The 18,619-nt window shown below is 52.6% G+C and overlaps 16 protein-coding genes across 20 annotated transcripts; 11 read left to right on the forward strand and 5 right to left on the reverse strand.

The window, feature by feature from the left end:
* Positions 1 to 5: 5 nt before the first annotated feature.
* On the reverse strand, positions 6 to 627 carry KVP17_000528 (uncharacterized protein; the record flags this gene model as incomplete). Of its 2 annotated transcripts, XM_068523497.1 has the most annotated exons (2): positions 6 to 431; positions 460 to 627. In XM_068523497.1, the coding sequence occupies 2 exons, from the start codon at positions 625 to 627 to the stop codon at positions 6 to 8; spliced, it is 594 nt and encodes a 197-aa protein (XP_068374175.1). The 2 variants fall into 2 exon arrangements, with proteins under 2 accessions (XP_068374175.1, XP_068374174.1); XM_068523496.1 differs by lacking the exon at positions 460 to 627 and having other exon boundaries at positions 6 to 437.
* A 313-nt stretch (positions 628 to 940) lies between these two features.
* KVP17_000541 (uncharacterized protein) lies at positions 941 to 1,381 on the forward strand (the record flags this gene model as incomplete). 2 transcript variants are annotated; one of them, XM_068523671.1, is made up of 1 exon in its annotated part: positions 941 to 1,381. In XM_068523671.1, one exon carries the CDS (start codon positions 941 to 943, stop codon positions 1,379 to 1,381), a length of 441 nt encoding a protein of 146 aa, XP_068374197.1. The 2 variants fall into 2 exon arrangements, with proteins under 2 accessions (XP_068374197.1, XP_068374198.1); XM_068523672.1 differs by having other exon boundaries at positions 956 to 1,381.
* Positions 1,382 to 1,444: 63 nt separating this feature from the next.
* Positions 1,445 to 1,721, reverse strand: KVP17_005179 (uncharacterized protein; the record flags this gene model as incomplete). Its single annotated transcript, XM_068514985.1, has 2 exons — positions 1,445 to 1,660; positions 1,692 to 1,721. 2 exons carry the CDS (start codon positions 1,719 to 1,721, stop codon positions 1,445 to 1,447), a joined length of 246 nt encoding a protein of 81 aa, XP_068374207.1.
* A 121-nt stretch (positions 1,722 to 1,842) lies between these two features.
* Positions 1,843 to 3,081, forward strand: KVP17_000522 (uncharacterized protein; the record flags this gene model as incomplete). Of its 2 annotated transcripts, none has more annotated exons than XM_068523462.1 (1): positions 1,843 to 3,081. In XM_068523462.1, one exon carries the CDS (start codon positions 1,843 to 1,845, stop codon positions 3,079 to 3,081), a length of 1,239 nt encoding a protein of 412 aa, XP_068374160.1. The 2 variants fall into 2 exon arrangements, with proteins under 2 accessions (XP_068374160.1, XP_068374161.1); XM_068523463.1 differs by having other exon boundaries at positions 2,203 to 3,081.
* Positions 3,082 to 3,727: 646 nt separating this feature from the next.
* KVP17_000525 (uncharacterized protein) lies at positions 3,728 to 4,504 on the forward strand (the record flags this gene model as incomplete). Its single annotated transcript, XM_068523490.1, has 1 exon — positions 3,728 to 4,504. One exon carries the CDS (start codon positions 3,728 to 3,730, stop codon positions 4,502 to 4,504), a length of 777 nt encoding a protein of 258 aa, XP_068374168.1.
* A 47-nt stretch (positions 4,505 to 4,551) lies between these two features.
* Positions 4,552 to 7,620, forward strand: KVP17_000521 (uncharacterized protein; the record flags this gene model as incomplete). The annotated part of the gene is made up of 2 exons (XM_068523461.1): positions 4,552 to 5,122; positions 5,165 to 7,620. 2 exons carry the CDS (start codon positions 4,552 to 4,554, stop codon positions 7,618 to 7,620), a joined length of 3,027 nt encoding a protein of 1,008 aa, XP_068374159.1.
* A 118-nt stretch (positions 7,621 to 7,738) lies between these two features.
* KVP17_000523 (uncharacterized protein) lies at positions 7,739 to 8,863 on the forward strand (the record flags this gene model as incomplete). Its single annotated transcript, XM_068523464.1, has 1 exon — positions 7,739 to 8,863. The coding sequence occupies one exon, from the start codon at positions 7,739 to 7,741 to the stop codon at positions 8,861 to 8,863; it is 1,125 nt and encodes a 374-aa protein (XP_068374162.1).
* A 27-nt stretch (positions 8,864 to 8,890) lies between these two features.
* On the reverse strand, positions 8,891 to 9,727 carry KVP17_000542 (uncharacterized protein; the record flags this gene model as incomplete). The annotated part of the gene is made up of 1 exon (XM_068523675.1): positions 8,891 to 9,727. The coding sequence occupies one exon, from the start codon at positions 9,725 to 9,727 to the stop codon at positions 8,891 to 8,893; it is 837 nt and encodes a 278-aa protein (XP_068374199.1).
* Positions 9,728 to 9,796: 69 nt separating this feature from the next.
* Positions 9,797 to 10,648, forward strand: KVP17_000536 (uncharacterized protein; the record flags this gene model as incomplete). Its single annotated transcript, XM_068523590.1, has 1 exon — positions 9,797 to 10,648. The coding sequence occupies one exon, from the start codon at positions 9,797 to 9,799 to the stop codon at positions 10,646 to 10,648; it is 852 nt and encodes a 283-aa protein (XP_068374190.1).
* Positions 10,649 to 10,667: 19 nt separating this feature from the next.
* On the reverse strand, positions 10,668 to 11,498 carry KVP17_000529 (uncharacterized protein; the record flags this gene model as incomplete). The annotated part of the gene is made up of 1 exon (XM_068523500.1): positions 10,668 to 11,498. The coding sequence occupies one exon, from the start codon at positions 11,496 to 11,498 to the stop codon at positions 10,668 to 10,670; it is 831 nt and encodes a 276-aa protein (XP_068374176.1).
* Positions 11,499 to 11,847: 349 nt separating this feature from the next.
* KVP17_000520 (uncharacterized protein) lies at positions 11,848 to 12,441 on the forward strand (the record flags this gene model as incomplete). Its single annotated transcript, XM_068523460.1, has 1 exon — positions 11,848 to 12,441. One exon carries the CDS (start codon positions 11,848 to 11,850, stop codon positions 12,439 to 12,441), a length of 594 nt encoding a protein of 197 aa, XP_068374158.1.
* A 103-nt stretch (positions 12,442 to 12,544) lies between these two features.
* KVP17_000540 (uncharacterized protein) lies at positions 12,545 to 13,503 on the forward strand (the record flags this gene model as incomplete). Of its 2 annotated transcripts, XM_068523654.1 has the most annotated exons (3): positions 12,545 to 13,231; positions 13,258 to 13,268; positions 13,344 to 13,503. In XM_068523654.1, 3 exons carry the CDS (start codon positions 12,545 to 12,547, stop codon positions 13,501 to 13,503), a joined length of 858 nt encoding a protein of 285 aa, XP_068374196.1. The 2 variants fall into 2 exon arrangements, with proteins under 2 accessions (XP_068374196.1, XP_068374195.1); XM_068523653.1 differs by lacking the exon at positions 13,344 to 13,503 and having other exon boundaries at positions 12,545 to 13,267.
* Positions 13,504 to 13,556: 53 nt separating this feature from the next.
* Positions 13,557 to 15,671, forward strand: KVP17_000518 (uncharacterized protein; the record flags this gene model as incomplete). Its single annotated transcript, XM_068523427.1, has 1 exon — positions 13,557 to 15,671. One exon carries the CDS (start codon positions 13,557 to 13,559, stop codon positions 15,669 to 15,671), a length of 2,115 nt encoding a protein of 704 aa, XP_068374154.1.
* Positions 15,672 to 15,785: 114 nt separating this feature from the next.
* Positions 15,786 to 16,505, forward strand: KVP17_000544 (uncharacterized protein; the record flags this gene model as incomplete). The annotated part of the gene is made up of 1 exon (XM_068523708.1): positions 15,786 to 16,505. One exon carries the CDS (start codon positions 15,786 to 15,788, stop codon positions 16,503 to 16,505), a length of 720 nt encoding a protein of 239 aa, XP_068374201.1.
* A 137-nt stretch (positions 16,506 to 16,642) lies between these two features.
* On the reverse strand, positions 16,643 to 17,609 carry KVP17_000543 (uncharacterized protein; the record flags this gene model as incomplete). The annotated part of the gene is made up of 2 exons (XM_068523690.1): positions 16,643 to 17,321; positions 17,353 to 17,609. The coding sequence occupies 2 exons, from the start codon at positions 17,607 to 17,609 to the stop codon at positions 16,643 to 16,645; spliced, it is 936 nt and encodes a 311-aa protein (XP_068374200.1).
* A 113-nt stretch (positions 17,610 to 17,722) lies between these two features.
* Positions 17,723 to 18,365, forward strand: KVP17_000545 (uncharacterized protein; the record flags this gene model as incomplete). Its single annotated transcript, XM_068523718.1, is given in 2 exon segments — positions 17,723 to 18,220; positions 18,237 to 18,365. The coding sequence occupies 2 exon segments, from the start codon at positions 17,723 to 17,725 to the stop codon at positions 18,363 to 18,365; spliced, it is 627 nt and encodes a 208-aa protein (XP_068374202.1).
* Positions 18,366 to 18,619: the final 254 nt, after the last annotated feature.

Here is an 18,619-nt window from a genome sequence, read left to right on the forward strand (position 1 = left end):
TACATTCATTCCGCCAGACCGGCAGCCGGCTGGGTGACAAACTTCGACCCATTGTACGCATGCTGGAATTGCTCTGGAAGCGCATGTCGCTCCCATTCCCAATCCGGTTCAGTTAGTGGGTCAGCTGACGGCACCAACAGCTGAACGGCGCGAACGCCGCTGGAGAACACCTGGACGTCTCTGCTGGCCCAGGGCAGGTAGATCTCACTGTTCTCACTCTTTTCGAGGGTGAGCGTGGGGATTCGCTTTTGGATTTGCACCTGGCAGCTCTCGCAGTCATTCAAATCCACGGAGGAGATCACAGACTCCCCCAACAATTGGCAATGCTTCAGCTTATACATCTGGACGCTGTTACATTTTTGCTTCAAATGTACTTGCACGTTCCGACAGTCTCTAAAAAGCACTGTGTGCTTAATCGACACGTCCGCCAGCTGCATGAGGACGCAACCCATCGCTCACCTTGACGATTTCATCCTCCACTCCTTCGATCACCCAAAATCGGTCCTCATTCTCCACTCGACGAGCTGCCTTTGGAACGAGTGACTCTATCTGGTTCTGGAGCTTGCTGTTCCTCCTCTGAGGACGGCTGCGGAGCTTAATGCTCCTGACACTGTCGGCGGAAACCATATCTCCGGAGATTCGCCAAACTGAATTATTCCCAGCGAAATTCCGCTTGTGATTGTCCCGAATTGAGACGTCGGCCGTTGCCGCCGATAAGGCCTCATCCACATCGCATCTGGAAGTCACCGCATCAGGACCACGTCGACACACGTTAAATATTCCGAAACGACCTGACGAGGATCTGTTGGGTGCGACATCACAAAGCAATCATATTTACTCTAAACCATACCTCCCATATGTGATCTTAGGCGCTCATGTTCCTCCTCCAGTGACTGAATGGGACAAAACGGCCAGTCGAAATCGGGAATTCTGGGGCCCTATGACACAGTTGAACATGGGATGCGCTAGGAACAAAGCTCGCTTTCGGCACTTCAATGCCACTATGGCACAGCGCAGGCTTAAGATGTCCGCTCCTGTGTCCAAGGAGCTCCAGAAGCGCTATGGCATCAAGAGACTCCCCGTCCATTCTGGCGACGAGGTCATTGTCATGAAGGGCTGCCACCACGATAAGGAGGGCAAGATTACTCGTGTCAAGCGCAGCAAGTACGGTATCTACATTGACAAGGTCACCGTCAAGAAGATCAACGGCACTTCCGTGCAGGTTCCCCTCAAGCCCTGGAACTGTGTCCTGACCAAGCTGAAGATGGACTTCAACCGAAAGCAGCTCATTGACAGACGCGCCACTGGACGCAAGAGCTTCCTGGCTCGACAGGACAAGGAGCGTGATGAGATCAAGCAGCGTGCTGAAGCTATGAACTGATTTGCGCAAACTCATGTTCAACCAACCATCCTATCTGGATCGGCGATAATACTTATATTCAATCTAATTGTCCTCCAGCACTGACGATATTGTCTTGTAGATTTGGGACGCAGTGCCGAAGTTTACGAAGGCATCAGAGGGCTCACTTTCGTCTATCAGAAGTTGGGTGAACCACACCAAACGATCCAACACCAACACCAGCAGCATTCCGAGAAGGATGACTCCAACAGTAGCTCCGAACGCTGCGATGTGACAAGTCTCCTTGTCGAGGCATCTTCCCTGAAGGTGGTAATGCAAGCGTTCCACTCACCGATAATTCACAGTAGCATCTTTGGCTCATTCGACGAATATCATAGATTACTTCGAATACGCAGATTATGACAAGTGTGAAGTCATTGTCGCACCGGCGTATTTTTTTGCACCGGCGAAATATTTGCTTGTGTCGCGATCCTACATCGCAAATGACGCAGCAGTTCTATAAGTGGGTGTTCAAATGGAAGCTACAAAACAGAATAAAGCTTTGTCCTTTCTACTTTAACAACTCCTGCAAAGATAGCACGAACTGTAAGTTTGCTCATGGTGTTTCTGAACTTCGTCTCGGTCCCTCGCTGAAGAGGACCCAACTATGTCAGACATGGCGACGAACAGGTTGGTGCAACGATGGCAAGTGTCGTTTCGCTCATGGTTTTGGGGAACTCCGATCGACTCCGGACTTGTACAAGACAAAACTCTGCAGCTTCTGGTTGAAGGGTGATTGCCGTTATGGCGATGAATGCCGACATGCACATGGAGAGGCAGAGTTGCGCGTTAAGGAGTCGGATATGCTTTGTGGTGAGCGAGCGTTCAGCTCACACGCGACTCCCAACCTGGCTGTCAGAAAGAAAGCTGAGCAAAAGAAAACGGCGAAGTACGGACCTTACACCAAGGTGTCATCGAAGCGTAGGTCGAAGAAACCAGATTTCTCCACCAAAATCAATTCGGGTTCAGAGAACAAGCGGCTCGTCCACAACGAAACCAAGTTCCTAACAGAACCTTCTCGCAAGGTGCGTCCAAACCCGAGGAAGGAATCCTGCTCTTCCACGCGCTCATCGCATGAGGATACTGACGCTGCCACTCCCAAACCCGCTCTACCCAACGACCAGCAACATGGATCTGCCCCGATAGAAAATGAGTGGTACGTGGGCTGTTTCGATCAGCATATTTTCCTCCCTCCCGGCGTGGCCGAAGCCCCGACCGTCTTTACACTTCCTGACGCCGGTGTTGACAAATTGTTACCGGTCGTTTGTAGTGAAGGTCTCAATGGTATTCCCCCTTCACCCGCCCCTTACCACTTCAAAATCTGGGGTGATCCACCGACGACCCCAAGCATGAGCCAGATGGTCAACGCGTCACCTTTTATGCCGGTCCGCAAGACATTAGGTCGTTCCAACAACCCTTCAGTTGATACGTTGCAGTTAGTCTCGGAACACAGTGCGCCTCAAGCGTGGGAGGACCCACTTGAAATGTGGGAGCCTGCCCAACAACATGACGACGATACCTCTCTCTTTGACGCCTGGATGAATTGTGCTATGGATGCTGTTCGAGACAAGGAAAACGTGGACCCTAATGGGTTTGAGGCTCCAGCCCTGCAAGTCGCCCGAGAGTTGGGTTTTCCTTTCCAAACGCTGGACGACCTACTGACTTTTTTGCGTGTGTGTTGAGTGGGGTATGTGGGAAAAATTAAATTGACTAATTATCACGATGATGTCCTCAATGGCCCCGATGATGTCGTCTGTGGCTCCCACGGATCCCCACGCTGTGCATGAGACGTCCGCGGTCCGCAGCGCGTACCCTTCGAATACGAGTGGTTACCCAGTGATGACCCAAGCGAACCCGAGTGGTTACCCGATGATGACTCAGGCCAGGATGCCCACTGGCATTTACCAGCCCAATGGAACCCTTTACGTTGGCAGCGCTCAGCCCCTCAAGGGTGGTATGACCCCAGTCTACGAGCGCCATATCGTGCCCACTTTTGAGGCACCGCTCGAGTGGAGGGTTGGCGCGGAGCACATCGACAGCTTTGTGGATACTACAATCCGCCCACCTGTGAGCGTTGTTGAACGTGGTGCCTCGTCGTCGTCCAGTTCCTCAGACCGCCACGAGCGCACTAAAAAGCAGCGCACTTGTTGCAAGTCCCACGCCGCATCCGCGAACTCTCATCCCACGAAGAGGCAGAGTGGCTGCTGCAAGTCCCACAACAGCCCGTCGAAGACTCGCCGCCATAAGTCGTCGCATGCGAAGTCTAAGCGCTCCAAATGCTGCTAGTTCCCATGTGTTGAATTGATTTTTCTCCCATAATACCATTAAATGCGCCAAGTAAATTTCGTCGTCCTCCTTCTTGGTTGCATCGGCCTCCTTGTAGGATCGCTCACTGACATTAAATGGCTTTGTGTCCACCTTCAACCGAAAGATGACGACGAGTCGATGTCTCCCTTTCATTATCACGGAGAAGCGACTTTCCACGCAGATCCCCGCTCGGCAGAGCCTCTGGCAGTCTGCAGCCTAAACGGCGTGGACGTGACCATCCCATCCATCAACTTCGACAGCCACTTTGGGTACGAGGCTCTACACCAGCAACCGTGGGTGGCGCAAGCCGAGGTTCTCTTCGGGCGGAGTCTGCAGGTCCGGCAGCTGGCCTACGCTACCCGGTCCATCAAACTCGCTTGTCACGCGGTGGCCTCCGTTTGTCTAGTAGGGCTGGTAATGATATGCGCCCTGGCACATTTCACACCAGACCCGCGTTTTAGCCTGGATAGATCCTACACCAACCTAATCGAAACTCAGTTCCGGTGGACTCACTGGCTCGGAAACACAATTCAAGTTATGGCAGCGCTGGGGCTGTGTGTAGTCGTCTCCTTCTACGTGCGAGTTTATATGTATCTGAGGACGGTATTCCAAGAGGTTTTCGCATATATGGGTGACGATCTGACGAAGCCACCAGTGCTGGGTCTGCGGGAGGGCTGCGGGCTGGTAATCGTATCTTTTGCCTTCATCTTCTTTGGGGGACAGATGATCAAGTCTAATACCGCACCTACCGAATCATTTGAGCTTCGGAGCATTCGTCGTGTTAGAGCAACGATGTAGTTGAAATGATACTCTTAGTATTTGAAATATAAATATTGAAATCGTCGATGTCGCTATGGTCCAAGGTCACTCGGGCCGTTGACACTGCCTTTGGATTCAGCTCCGCAAGCCTAGTCGATCTCATTGTCGCTGAGGTGGAAAAGGCCGCATCTGAAGCGGATCTAAGAAGATCATTGGTGTCGCTGGATTTGCCGCTGCCACAGGTGACAGCTGTGGTGGACCAGATCTGGCCGCAGCTGCAGACGCCGGAACCACCGCCGAAGAGGCAAGCGGTAGCCACTGAATCCGCGCCTCCCCCAGTTCTGTCTCGGCCGCCGCCATCACCGGAGGACGACAAGGAGGCGACCCGCGCACTGCACTCACGGCTAATTCAGAAGGACAGAGCGAGAACTGGACGGCTGGCAGGCGCTAAAGACGGCTTGTTGAATGATGCGGCTCTTCCCGCTCCATCTGGAGATGACGCCATGGACGCGTATATTGCAGCCAAGCTTGGGAGGGACAAGCGCCTGAGGCACAAGGAGGAGTATATTGATCGCCTCAGAGTGGAAGCACGAAGAGAGTATCTTAAGAAGAGAGAGGTCGACCAGATCCAGCTAGAAGAGCGCGTCCTGCAAGACAGTGAGTGATGCCGCGTTACCTACCTTTCTCATACCTTTTCAGAGGAAATGGCCCATCGTGAAATGGCAGTCACCCGAGAGGAGATCAACGAGCTGGAGCAGGAGAAAGTTGAGCTCGGCCTAGCGAAGTCTCTGGCCACCGAACGCGAGACAAGGCGCGAGGTAGATGCCTACCGCCTACCCGATGCCTACGACGACGACACCGAGAAGCGACTTAATGTCCTTCAGGCAAAGTGGAAAGACGAGGTGTACAAACCTGAGAGCCAACTTTGGACTGAGACCCAGACAAGCGCTGCCATTCACCACTTTGGTGCCTCAGCGAGCCATATCAAGCCGCAGCTGTTGACCAGCATGGGCCTCATTGACTTCGTTGCTGGCGAGACCATCACGGTGCAAGATAGTGACGACGATTTGACGCATGAGGAAAGGGAGATGAAGAAGACTCAATCCCGGCAAAAAAGCCGCGCTGCTCTGCAAGAGAACCGGCAACTGTTGCCGGTCTACAAATTCAGAGAGGATCTGCTGGACGCCATCGACCGATTTCCCGTGCTGATAGTGGTTGGCGAGACCGGAAGCGGCAAAACCACGCAGATTCCGCAGTACCTGTACGAAGAAGGCTGGCACGACAGAGGCATCATTGGATGTACGCAACCACGACGAGTGGCAGCCATGTCGGTAGCTACCCGTGTGTCCGAAGAGCAGGGCGTGAAGTGCGGGAAGGAGGTCGGCTACAATATTCGGTTTGAGGATTGCACCTCCGACTACACCAAGTTGAAGTATATGACAGATGGAATGCTCTTGCGTGAGTTCACGGCAGAGCCCGACCTGAAGTCTTATAGCGTGATAATGGTAGACGAGGCCCATGAACGCACACTTCACACTGACGTGCTGTTTGGGCTGGTAAAAGATCTGACCCGCTACCGAAAGGACTTCCGGTTAATCATATCCAGTGCTACCCTGGAAGCTGAAAAGTTCTCAAACTATTTCGATGATGCGCCGATTTTCAAGATTCCTGGGCGTCGATTCCCAGTAGACATTTACTACACCAAGGCGCCAGAGGCCAATTACATCGACGCCACCATCGTGACAGTCCTGCAGATCCACATCAGCCAGCCCGTGGACAGTGGTGACATTCTCGCGTTCATGCCTGGACAGCTTGAAATTGAAGAATGCCAGCAGGAGTTGATGGCGCGACTGCAGGCCGCCGGAGAGGACATTCCCGAACTGCAGATTCTCCCATGCTACTCGAGCCTCCCGTCAGACCAGCAGATTAAGATATTCGCCCCCACGCCTGCTGGCGCGCGGAAGTTGGTGCTGGCAACCAACATCGCCGAAACCTCCATCACCATCGATAACATCGTCTTCGTGGTGGACCCTGGCTTCGTGAAGCAGAACACGTACAATCCCAAGACGGGAATGGAGTCGCTGGTCGTGGTTCCGTGTTCCAAGGCCGCTGTCAACCAACGGGCGGGTAGGGCTGGACGGGTCAAACCTGGCAAATGCTTCCGCCTGTTTACGAAGTTCAGCTACGAGAAGGAACTTGAGGATGCAAATGTGCCTGAAATTCTCCGGACCAACCTGGGGTCTGTGGTGTTAACACTCAAGGTACTCGGTATAGACGACCTCATGAACTTCGATTTCATGGACCCGCCACCGCCGGAAACGCTGATGAAATCGCTCGAGTTGCTATACGCCCTTGGTGGGTTGAACCATAAGGGCGACCTAACACAACTCGGTCGCCGTATGGCGGAATTTCCTATAGACCCGATGCTCAGCAAGATGGTGATCAACAGCGAGACATTCGGGGTGGTTGAAGAGTGCCTGACCATCTGCTCAATGCTCAGTGTGGGCAATGCTATTTTCTTCTCGTCGCATGAGAAGAAGATCCAGGCCGAAAATTGCCGAAGGAACTTTTTCCGCCCCGGAGGTGACCAGCTGATGTTGTTGAATGTCTACAATCAGTGGGCGGAGACGGATTTCTCCCGAGGGTGGTGTTTCGAGAACTTTGTTCAAGACAAGTCTATGAATCGCGCCCGTGACGTGCGAGATCAGCTGGTCGCCCTTCTTGAAAGGGTTGAGGTTCGCAGCAACTCAAACCCCAATGACACCGACTCTATCAAAAGGGCGATCACATCCGGATTCTTCATGCATGCAGCAAGACTTAACAAGAACGGTCACTACACCACCGTCAAACACCCGCACCAAGTCGAAATTCACCCCACTTCCTGTCTTTTTGGCGAGACCGATGCACCGAACAAGACCAAAGCAGCTGTACATCTGGCTCAAATGCGGAAGAAACGAGCTGTGGTGAGACCTTCAATGGTAGTCTACACGGAACTCGTTCTGACGACAAAAGAATACATGCGGAACGTTATTGAGGTGGATCCGAAGTGGCTTCTCGAGCTCGCACCTTATTTTTACAACAACTCGGAGCTGGACATTGGAAAGCATGCACCCTCGAAGAAGCCGCCAACTACGTCTCTTCTGCCCACTTCGTAGAACTTTCCTCACCAAATTTAGGAGATGCACCTCTTGGACAAGCGGTTACGAGGCCATACATCTAATTGTCAACCCCACAAAAATGCGAAAACCGATTTTGCAATTAAAAGTAATTTCGATGAAAAACGATTACCAGTCTCTTTCAGGATCCAAGCTGGATATCAACCACATTCTTGTGTCGTTAGGCGTTGGCCTTGTCATGGGATTCGCGCTAGCTAAAAGCGGAGCCTACCTGCCAACCGTCATCCACGGATGCGCCGTCTTGAAGAACCAGCTCCTGAGCAAGGTGCTTCTGAGCGCGGCGGGAGCCTCTATGGCTTTCCAATCCCTCCTACAGCTAGCTGACAAGAGTAAATATAGCTGGTCACGAGTAGGACATGGAAACGGCGTGATGTACTCGGCTCTGGGCGGTATCCTCCTGGGAGCTGGGATGTCATTGGCTCAGTCAGACCCTTTGATCTGTTGGATTCAGGCAGGTGCTGGGATCCAGACAGCGCTTTGGACTGGCGTTGGGGCGTTAATCGCTGTGGTATTCTGGGGTTTCCTTTCCGATCATTTGTGTAAAGATCCCGTACGGCTCGAAAAAAGCTACCTAGACGATGCGTTGAAGAACTGCGACTACTGGATGATGGCGCTACCTCTGTCATTGGTCTTTCTCGGTGTCTGTGTGCTCTTGGAGACTCAAGTGGGCTCCTGGGAGGATGAGGCTCCAAGTGGATGGGCTACGAACTCTGACAATGCGTGGATCCCAGACCCAAGAGTGGCTTTCTGGTCGCCCTACATTGCCGGAATCGTCATCGGCCTGGCCCAGCTCCCTCTCAGGTCAATACTAGGAAAGCACGTAACTGGCTTCGCTTCCTTCATCTCTCCAGTTTCCATTGTCGTCCACAAAGGCGTTGGGGAAGGTTGCAATCAGAAGATTCCTCATTGGTTTCAGGCCACCAGTGGCGCTCAAGGGCTCTGGACCTTGATCTTTGCTCTCTCCTGTGGAGTGGGGGCAGTCATCGCCAGTCAGAGCACAGGCACGTTCGCCAACGAATCCGGAGTGGGGCCCCTTTGGACGGTTATCGGCGGTGTCTCCGGTATGGTTGGGTGCATGATGGCCGGAGGAGACATCCTGTCAATCTTCGTGTCAGGAATTTCCGACCTGCATATTGACAGCTTCGTTGCTGCGTTGTCCGCTGTTGTCGGAGGTTATGGCTGCGGTGTATTTCTGGACGCCATCAATGTCAAGGTAGAGTAATCCGACAGTTGTTGATTATATTTGCGACTACAAATCAGAGTTTGTACTTCTCGTTTTCTCAGACGTGACGTCGGAATTAACGTGTCGACGTCTGAAGGGTGGAAGTTTGCTTAAACCGGTTTCCTCCGTCGTAATTCGCCATAGAATCGCTCCGCCAATAGAACCTGTAAGATGACAAGCCCAGAGGAAGAGAAGGGCGTACGCTGTATCAGCGTGGGAAAAAACTCCCTTTGGCCTTGTTAGTAAGGTTGAAAACACCACAGCTGGGTTCATGGATATCCCCATTGAGGCTGTCGCAGCTGCTGGCAGGATGAAGACACGAAATACTGTCACCGCAACGAAGTACACCGCCCCGACGTAAATGGGAGCCAGCATTGGCACGTTGCCTGGCATGTGGGTGTATCTGAGGAACATGAGCACAACTCCGGCAGTCGCCAAAGACTCCAGAGCAAAGTGAATTAAGAACACTATGCTCTTGTCGGTGTCCATTCGATAGATTGCAATCAAACCCGCAAAAGGGTCAGATATCTCGTCATATGGGAGGTACAGTCCCCGACCTATAGCAGATCCTGTCAGCGCGCCTGCGAACTGACACAGCGCGAATACCAGAAATGATATGATGTCGAAACTGGAGGAGCCGGGAGCAAGAAGACTACCCAGCGTCACGGCGGGGTTGAATCCAGTTGCGTAGTCACCTTTGAAACCAATTAGGGCGATGCTGTAGGCGAAAGAGAAGATGGCTGCGACGAGAAGATTACCTACTCCACTAACTGCTTGGGCAAGGCCGAAATACGCCAATGTAGCAATAAGTGCGGTACCTCCGAACTCTATTACTAGTCTCGTTAGAACCTCTGGAAGCCGCATTGGGGAATTAGAATATTCAATTCTATTTACGTGCACCGGCAAATTGAATTTCATTTTTCAGATACGCTGATGAAAACGATCGAGCGGTGCAAGTGTAAGCAGTTGTTGGGTGAGCTCCTTGGCGCAGCCACCGTGACCGTCATTGCTCTGTTCAACTTGTCGATGTTGTCAAGCAACTTCCAGTTGCTTGGTAGCAGTGGCCTCCTTAACACAAGGCTGAGCAGCAACATAATAGCTGGCGCCCAGTACCTCGTTGCGTTCGTCGTTTTGAATCCAGCATCCGTAGGTCTGTTCAATCCGTTGGTTTCGCTGGGATCGTGGGCTGTGATGCCAACCGGCTACAGTTTCAAGGAATGCGGTTTTGATATGATAGCTCAGCTCATCGGAGCGTATTTGGGAGCCCTCTTTGCGCGAATCCTTCGAAATGAGTGGTGGACTGACCCCTTCACGTCAATGTACGCCATGGAATCCTCCGCCAACGGTCGTTTTGCGTTTTTCAGTGTCAGTCTCGTTGGATCGTTCATTATTGTCCTCGTCAGCATTCGTGTCGGCAAGCACGCTGCCAAAGGACTAGGTCCACTACTGATTCCCCTGGCATATCTCGTGGCCACCCTGTTGGGCAACCAGGCGATGTATTGCTCGTTCAATCCAGTTATTAACTTCGCGTTCACTCTTACCAGGAGTCATGTCAACTACACCAACGCAGACAGTGCTGGGTGTCTGTTCAATCAATGGTGTGGACAGCTCATGGGTCTGATTTGTGCCATGGTTGCGTGGAGAGTGACGACTTCGGGAGATGTCAGAATTGTGCCTCCATTCCGAGTCGTGGACAGTGACCGCAAAGCTGTCTCTCCCATAACAAGCGTCGAGACGGTTACTATTTCTGATATTGTTGCCCCAGATCAGAGTGGAGATGTGTAGATGAAAATTACTGCTATCTTCACAGTTTCTTCAACTCCAACTCGAAGACCAGGTCTGAGTTTGGAGGGATGGGACCTTGTCTTTGTCCGCCATATCCCAACTTTGCCGGAATGAGGATCCGTCTGGTCTCGCCAAGTGCCATGCCTTGAATACCAAGCTCGAATCCCTTAACACACTCCCCTTTCCCAAGGACCACGCTCATGTTGCCCTTGTCAAACCGCTTTCCGGTCTTAGCGAGGCTGCCGCTATAACGAACCGCCACACAAGAGCCCTTCGTTGCCAGAGGGCCAGGTTTGCCAGCCTTGAGTACCTCGAACTTGACGCCCTGGTTCACGCCCTTGAACCCCTTTTCGAGAACACCATCCTGAGTCTTTACAGCAGGAGCAGCAGATGTCTTGCTGGCAGCAGGCTTGGCAGCAAGTTTGGCAGCAGGCTTGGCAGCAGGCTTGGCAGTAGGCTTGGCAGTAGGCTTGGCAGCAGGCTTGGCAGTAGGCTTGGCAGCAGGCTTGGCAGTAGGCTTGGCAGCAGACTTGGCAGCAGGCTTGGCAGCAGACTTGGCAGCAGGCTTGGCAGCAGGCTTGACAGCAGGCTTGGCAGCAGGCTTGGCAGCAGGCTTGGCCTTCGGTGACTTCTTCTCGATAGTTTTGGCAACTGCGCCCTCCTTGGGAGACTTCTTGGCCTTTGAAGCGGCTGTGGTCGTGATGCCTTTCTCCTTGAGCTGAGCGCCGAGAGAGGCGGCAGTCATGCTCTCAGAAGCACTCTGACTCGCCTTCAGCTCCTGCTCTTTGATCCTTGCCAGGAAGTTCTCCCGGAACATCTGGCATCTGTCTCTTTTGGTGTCCTTCCCCATCTAGATAAACCACAAATTTTAATTGTGCGCCTTATGCCCTGGGTGGGAGCATAAGCTGGTGAGAGCATAAGCTGGTGGGAGCATAAACTGGTGGGAGCATAAACTGGTGGGAGCATAAGCTCGCAAAGCGCCATTAAGCAAGACGGCATGTGGCTTATTCGAGTCCTTAGCATATCTGCAGGCCTTCAAACATCCCTTTGATGTTTGATAAAACGGATTTCACCAAATCATGTTGTTGACCAAACCCTGCATCCATCCGAACAGGGAGCTTTTCGGTCGATTGATGATCGCCAAGCCATTGCACATCTTTGCTGACCACACCAAATCTCCGATAAATAAAAATTCTGATATGTCCTTCGAGCTTCCAGACCTGCCTTACCCTCAAAACGCCCTAGAGCCTCACATTTCCCAGCGCACCTTGAGCTTCCACCACGGCAAGCACCACAGGGCCTACGTCACCAAGCTAAACTTGTTGACTGATGATAACAAGGACAAGAAGACGGTCGACCACCACGTCATGACTGCCACTGGCGGCTTGTTCAACCAGGCCGCTCAAGTGTGGAACCACACCTTCTACTGGCACAGCCTCAAGCCCAACCCGGAGTCGAAACCCAACCTTCCATTTGGGAGGGTGGGGGAGATGATCGCCAAGGATTTCGGCTCCTTTGAAGAGTTTAAGAAGCAGTTCTCCGCTTTGGCAGCTGGGGAATTCGGCTCTGGATGGGCCTGGTTGGTGTTCAAGGATGGCAAGCTAGCCATTACAACCACTCATGATGCCGGAAATCCTCTTAGAGAAGGTACTGGTGCACCAATCCTTTGCTGTGACGTCTGGGAACATGCCTACTATCTCGACTATCAGAACGAGCGTCCAAAGTACCTTTCCGCATGGTGGAGTTTGGCGAACTGGACCTTCGCAAACGAGAACCTAACGAAATGCAAATGAGCGCGTTCTGGTAATCTGGTCAACGCATCGAATGTTCATGCCACCGCAGTAGCATCATCAGACCCCATTTTCTTAGTCAGGTGCCCAAACCTCCATTTTCAGCATGCAACCTTCCTTAGAGCATCCAATGCATCGGTTTGACCAGGACCTTGCCGTGGCCAAGTGTCATGCTCCCATGGAGCAACAACGGTGGAGCCCGTACCAAGATAACGGCGGCACCGCCACCGGCGCTGTTGGGGAAGATTTTGCCGTTATCGTCGCTGATACCCGCCTCTCCACTGGCTATCGAATCCTGTCCAGGAAATGCTCGAAACTAGCACAGCTCACTGACACAGTGTACCTTGCTTCCTCGGGTATGCAAGCAGATATCAAGGCCCTTCAGGATCAGTTGAAGGTGCAGGTTCGACTATATGAATTCGAAAATCGACAAGCACCAGGAATCCATGCGATCGCTCAACTGTTGAGCGTCATCCTCTACGGTAGGCGATTCTTCCCCTACTACACTTTCAACATCATAGCGGGTCTTGACCGCGAGGGCAAGGGCAAGCTATACTCTTACGATGCGATCGGGAGCTTCGAAGAGCACGCCTATGCAGCCGTTGGCAGCGGTAGCGCGTTACTGACATCCGTACTGGACAATCGGTTGGGTGGTCACACACAGCTCATCACTCCCCCGAAACTGTCGAAGTTGGAAGTTATAGACTTGCTAAAGGATAGCATCTCAGGAGTGACGGAGCGAGACATCTTCACAGGAGACAATGCCGAGATCGTTGTCATCGACGGCACTGGTGTGAGTGTGAGTGAAATGCCATTGAGGCAAGACTAACGTTAGTGACCGGCGCGTGCTAGGGCTAAAATCGAAATAATCAGCCGTATCTATTGTATCTTCCTATGTCTCTCAGGTTGTTCATACAAGTGATGACTCCAAACCTTTACGAGAACGGTCTAGAATTCGACGACCTCTTCGCAGATCCCCTAGTGCTTCTGGAGGACATCTTAGACCCACTGCTAATGATGATAAAGGGTCTTCGATCTCACATGGTCGTCAACCCCCCCTCTTAGTTTTGCTTTGTGGGTTGTGCAGTGCGATTTTGGAAAAGAAAATCATTCTAATAATGCTTTGTCTTTCGATTTTTTTTTGTTCGGTGGCGTTGGCATCGAAAGGCTGCGCGAACGATGCGTTCCTCGGCAAGGCTAAGGACTGCCCTTCTAGGGAGCCTGTGGTCCGACGCAACGTTAAAGGCTTTATGAGCTTGCTGGGAACCCCTTCCAAAAATACTCCTCTAGCATGGTGCTCCCCTGACGTGATGGTGATCGCTGTGCCCGTTGAGAGGTCTCATGGTTCTGTTGGACCTACCGCTGAAAAGCTACGAGGCGGTTGGCGGGAGGAGGGCTGCGACATGTTCCGAGTCGGAAAGTTCTTTTCTGATCGCGGGTCTTTCTTGGACGCCTTCGTAGGAAAGTGGTTATTCCGAGAAGGTGGTTGTGGAGGTTACAAAGTTCATCTCGGTAACGCCACCGTTTATCGCATATCGTTTCAGCCTCCTGGCTCCTCCAACAACGTCGATGCTACGTGTACCTGCAAGGATGATACGTGCTCGGCGGGAGCTATGTGGGCATATCGCACAGCTAGCCATGCATTCTCGATCGGGGACGACGCTGCCCCTGACGCCTATCGGGGTCTGGCGTCTGGGAGTCTCCTAAATGTAGTAGGAGATGTGGGAGCTGATGGGGAGATCGGTCTGGTTGAGGTGGCCGATGGCTACGTATTTACGAGCGAACTCATAATGGACAACGTTTATCTCTGGCCGCGGTCCTGTGGTGCTTCCACTCGCTTGGAAAGCTTCCCTCTGATTATCGACGGTTGTCCCGTGTCGAGAAAGCTGGGATTCGAAGTAATGACTCTTGTGGCTGGCGAGGATGATCAACCCGCGAGGATTGTCTTTCGATTTAGGGCCTTCCACTTTAAGTCTGACGAGCCGCTGAAGGTGACGTGTGTGATGTCCTCGCAGGCTAAGCGGCCTACCTTGGATGCCTTCTGCAATCGCCGAGTTCGCGTTGATAAACAAGAAGCACACCGCCGACGGTTGAAAACCAACGAGCAGTTCATGTCGTATGTGGGAAGGTACCAGCAAGAGGCAATGGACGCCTTGCGCGAAGACAATGAGGAGGATGAGAAGGAAGAGAAGGAGGAGGCGAAAGAGCAGAAACAGGAGAAGGAGGAGGAGGAGGAGGACGAGGAGGAGGAGGAGAAAGAGGCCGTCTCCTTCAGTTCGGTCTTTGGAGAGGCGTTCTATGAAGAGCCTGAGTTCACAGGCAAGGGGACCTTGACGATCATGGACAAGGTCATTGGAGTGGGGGTCGGTACCGACAGTGATCTAGTGGAGGTGAACTACGCCAAGGGTCCTTTCAGTTTCCTCCAGTCCCTAGGTTTAAATGAGGGGTTTAGCAAGACTAATGTCGGGTGGAAAGATGTCTACGCGAGTGTCTTGGCGGTTGAGGAGGAAGAGGAGCTAGCAGTTGGGGTCATCAAGGGAAAGTATGGCGTCAACGTAGATTACTCAAACCTCCAGAAGGCAACAATGGTGGAAGTCATCGCCGGCAAAGTCGAAGTAGGCACGCTGGTGAACGTGTTGGATCAGGATTACGGCCAGCGTGTCAAAGTTGGCGACTTTGATATTCTAGTCAGACACGACTTCGACGAATTCATGGATCAGGATCCGGATGAGATGGCAACGGAAGTCTTTCTGGGGTTTAAGTCTGTCGGGGTCAGCGTCATGACCGATTTGGTTGACACCGAGTACGGCGTGCTTGTCAGCGTCAAAGGTCACACTGTCTCGTGGATTCAAGATTTTGACGAGCATGTGAGGCGAATCCAAACCAACGTCGGCAACGGATGGCAAGCAGTCCTGGCTCAGGATCTTCCTGATGAGTTTAGCGACAAAACTTTCAACCAGTTCGGCGTTGGGAAACTGGACAAACTCTACATCGCCGTCGGAGCCGGAGTGGCTACCAACAAGTTGCCTCTAGCCACTGTCGATGTCCAGACGCGGGACACTACAGTGGGAGTGACCCTTCTGGAAGAAGACGAGCAGAACCTGCTCACGCTCTCGCTGGGGATAGGGGACGTGTCGTATGAGTGGGAAAGCGTCCTATATCCGGTGGAAGTCACGATACCGATTCTATTCGAATCTCTCCGAGACATTTTAGAAAAACCTGAGAACGTTTGAGTGCGTTTCGTAGAAGTGCTTTGTTGAATCGAGACGTTCAGTATACCCGCGTTTTTGGGACATGCTTGAAATAGCAGTGCTTTGTTGAGTCTGGAGGAAAACACGATTTGAGAGATGTCAGTTCTGCACCTCTCTAAACAGATCAGGAACCTGGCCCATCTGCCCATTCTAGGGCTGGTGTACCTGTCACTGCTCCTACGCAACATGCTGGCGCTTAAGTCAACTGGACCTCAGGTGAAGGGTGACTTGATTCCCGTAATCGCCGCTGCTCAACTCACCAGGTCGCAGAATCTCAGGAATCAGCTGAATCTGCTCTCTCCTTTAAGCTTCGAGGTGCATAAAGCCTACCTGCTCTCAAGATCCAGCCCAGAAACGGTGGATGACTGGAAATCGCTTCCCATATCACTCAACAACCCCCCTCCCACAAAGAGCCTCATGGACACAATCAGCTCCTCCAATCAAGACCCCAACATGGTCGCTAACATGATGAAGGGCCAGATGACGTTCCTCTTCGTGAACGTGGGCTTGGGGTACCTAGTTTCCTTCCTTTACACCGGGTTCATTCTGGCCAAGGTTCCCTTCTCGCTCCCACTCGCGTTTAGAGGTATGTTGCAACGCGGTATTGACGTGGCTGATCTGGATGTTTCGTACGTCTCCTCCTCGTCTTGGTACTTCATCCTCCTTTTTGGGCTGCCCGGAGCTGTGACGCTTGTTGAGTACTATTTGATTGGAGACCTTGCAATGCCTTCTAGGTCGCCTATGGGCGACATGAGTAAGTTTTGTCTCGTTCTTCTTAGTCAGCGCCCTCCATGCCCTTTAATCTTGGGAGCATGAAGGATCACTCTAAAGACTTCACCGCCGAGAGGGAAGCTCTAGAGAAAGCAGTGAGTTCATCGGTTCATCATTACGACAGAAGTATAAGGGCAGCGATTTTCTTCGAGCAGAGATTGACTTGCTGGCCCAGTTGGGGCCTACTCCTGTTTCTTGAGCCTCTCCTCGAGGTAGCTTGTACGTTTGTGGCTGACCACAACAGTGAATGCGACCGTCGATACCGTCCCTATTATCAAACAGAGACCGCAGCAGAGGAATGCAACACACACCATCCGCCCATCGTCTGTCACCCAATCGTAGCCATTCAGATGAAGCGCCTTCGTGCCCGTAGAGGGCCATCTGTCATGAATCGTAACCTCCACAGGTAACGGGACATCATCCCAGATGAACCCGTATAGAAACTGGTTAGTGCGGTAGCGCTTATTGAACCACATCCGGACTCTGAAGTTCTCCATCCGGCCAGGGAAAAGGGCTTCGGGGACCCAGAAGTGCGTGTGTTCGGAGGCAGGCGGGTTTCGCAGCATGAGGGCGGTGGTGGTGTCCTCGTAATAGTTGTCATGGATCTCCACAGACCCGATGGTCAATGTGTCATTGAACAGAGCCATTGAGTAGAGGCCACAAGGGTAGAGAAGCTTGCTCGGATCGTCCCAGGCTTCTCTGGCGTCCAGACAGTCACTGTTGGCAGGGGACTTATGTTTCAGCAGCTGCGTCTTGGAGAAGCCCACCCGAGGAACGTCTTGACCCAGATCGAATTCCACGATCAGCGGTCCTTTTAAGTCTGACACACAGTTGTCTGCCGTAAGATTCAGTTTCTGTTCGCTGGGTTTCAGGAAATACTTTTACGCCCTACACAAAGCAGTCACTCCAAAGAGCTTTCCCAGAGAACACATTAGTGTTGTTTCTACATGGTGCATCCGCAATCAACGGTTGATACTCCAGGGTGCACGAGCGATGTTCCAGGTGTCCCACCCCAAAAAGAATCCCAATCAGTGCTGTTCCCAATCCCAACAACAGGCCGAACGCGCTAAGGAAGTACTTGCACACACGCCGCGACCATCCCAGCGCCAGAATCTCCTCGTCACCGCATTGGAATCGGGGTTCGGCCATAAGTAGAGATTGAGTCAGAATGAATAAGTCTACCGTTAGTCACTCTGCAAAGACCACATTCCAATGTGCACTCTAGGTTGTTGGTGTGTGCGGGTGGCTAACAGGTGAATCCCATGCAAGCGCAAGCCTTAAGAGTCACTGACCCGCCGATTCCCAGTCAGATGGTAACCGTCACGAAGCTGGTGGCGTACACGACTTTAAGCTATAAATCTGTCGGTCATTCAATTGGAAGCAAAACGTTTGATGTGCCCCTCCCTGTAGTGCATATCATTGGCCCCTCCCACCAAATACTATCGTCGCTGCCGTTGGCAGTGGTGACTCACCAACTGGGCCCATTGGATATTGGTTCGCCGACAGGCTTGCCTGTGGGTTCATTGCGACCGCTGACTACCGTTGAGATTGGGAGGTTGGGCCTGCCATCAGAGGTGGTGGAGCAGATGAAGGTCACCGTGACAGTCGACATGGCTGAAAAAGATGGCGGAGGATCCGGGAAGGGCGGACTGGGGTCCACAGGTCTCGGAGGCCTGGAGACCTTGGGCGCCTACGATGCTACGGGTCAAGATCTCAGCATGGCCGACACATTTGGCGATCTCGGAGCTCTAGGCGCTGCTGTAGGTCTCGGTGGAGGTCTCGGGGGAGGACTTGGAGGAGGACTTGGAGGAGGACTTGGAGGAGGACTTGGAGGAGGACTTGGTGGCGGCGGACTTGGTGGAGGCCACGGTGGAGGCGTCGGTGGACTTGGAGACGTCGACTTGAGCAAATTGGGCTCTCTGTCATTCTTCGGAGCTTTGAAGAACGCGAATGAAGTCAACACAGCTATACTCGACCCTAGCGGCGCTGGCATATCCAACGTGGCTGACCCTGGACTTCGGAAACTCATGATGGAGTTGGACGAGGTCCAAGACCTAGCGTCCCTGATGGTCCAGGCGGCGGATGACAGCGGTGTTGTCGGCCAACTGTGGAGGCGGCGGTGGACTTGGAGACGTCGAATTGAGCAAATTGGGCTCTCT

Source organism: the organism of the source record quoted next (assembly GCF_019968985.1).
Source record: "MAG: Porospora cf. gigantea B chromosome Unknown PgB_NODE_42_length_56408_cov_115.256, whole genome shotgun sequence".
NCBI lineage: Eukaryota > Apicomplexa > Conoidasida > Eugregarinorida > Porosporidae > Porospora > Porospora cf. gigantea B.